General features: G+C 68.9%; 1 protein-coding gene across 1 annotated transcript in view; it reads left to right on the forward strand.

Annotated features, from left to right (window-relative positions):
* Positions 1-489, forward strand: part of RNF44 (ring finger protein 44) — an 11,060-nt gene that overhangs the window by 5,429 nt on the left and 5,142 nt on the right. The window contains exons 4-5 of the mRNA XM_025194270.1: positions 88-261; positions 443-486. Of these exons, the coding sequence (XP_025050055.1) occupies positions 88-261; positions 443-486 (218 nt within the window). The remainder of the gene's footprint in view (positions 1-87; positions 262-442; positions 487-489) is intronic.

The following is a 489-nucleotide window of genomic DNA, read 5'->3' on the forward strand; positions in this document are numbered from 1 at the left end:
GGGGGTGGGGGGGAGGGGGGGCCTGGGGGTGCTACGGGACGGGTCCCGGGCACCGCTGACGGCTGCTCTGCTTCTCTCTCCTCCTAGCTGATCCAGGCATGCGCCATGCAGCAGCTGCCCGTCTCCTACCAGACCTTCCCCCCGCTCATCTCCAGTGACCATTACATCCTGCACCCGCCGCCGCCCGTGGCGCCGCACCAGCCCCCGCACATGGCCCCCCTCGGCCAGTTTGTCCCTCTGCAGGCCCAGCACCCGCGCATGGTGAGTCCACACACGGCTGCGGGGAGGGGAGGACAGGTGTGCACACGCGTGTGCTGCCGTGTGGGGGATCCAGAGGCTTTATTTGCTGCCTTGAGTCGGGACCAGGGAGGGGAGCTGGCAGGATTGGGATCCAGCAGCACCCCGCGTGCAGTCCGGTCACGGTGCGCTGTTCCCTGCCCAGCCTCTGCAGAGGATAGACAATGACGTGGAGCTGCGGGGGGAGCCGCC

This window comes from Alligator sinensis, unplaced genomic scaffold, assembly GCF_000455745.1.
Source record: "Alligator sinensis unplaced genomic scaffold, ASM45574v1 scaffold1170_2, whole genome shotgun sequence".
NCBI classification, from domain to species: Eukaryota; Metazoa; Chordata; order Crocodylia; family Alligatoridae; genus Alligator; species Alligator sinensis.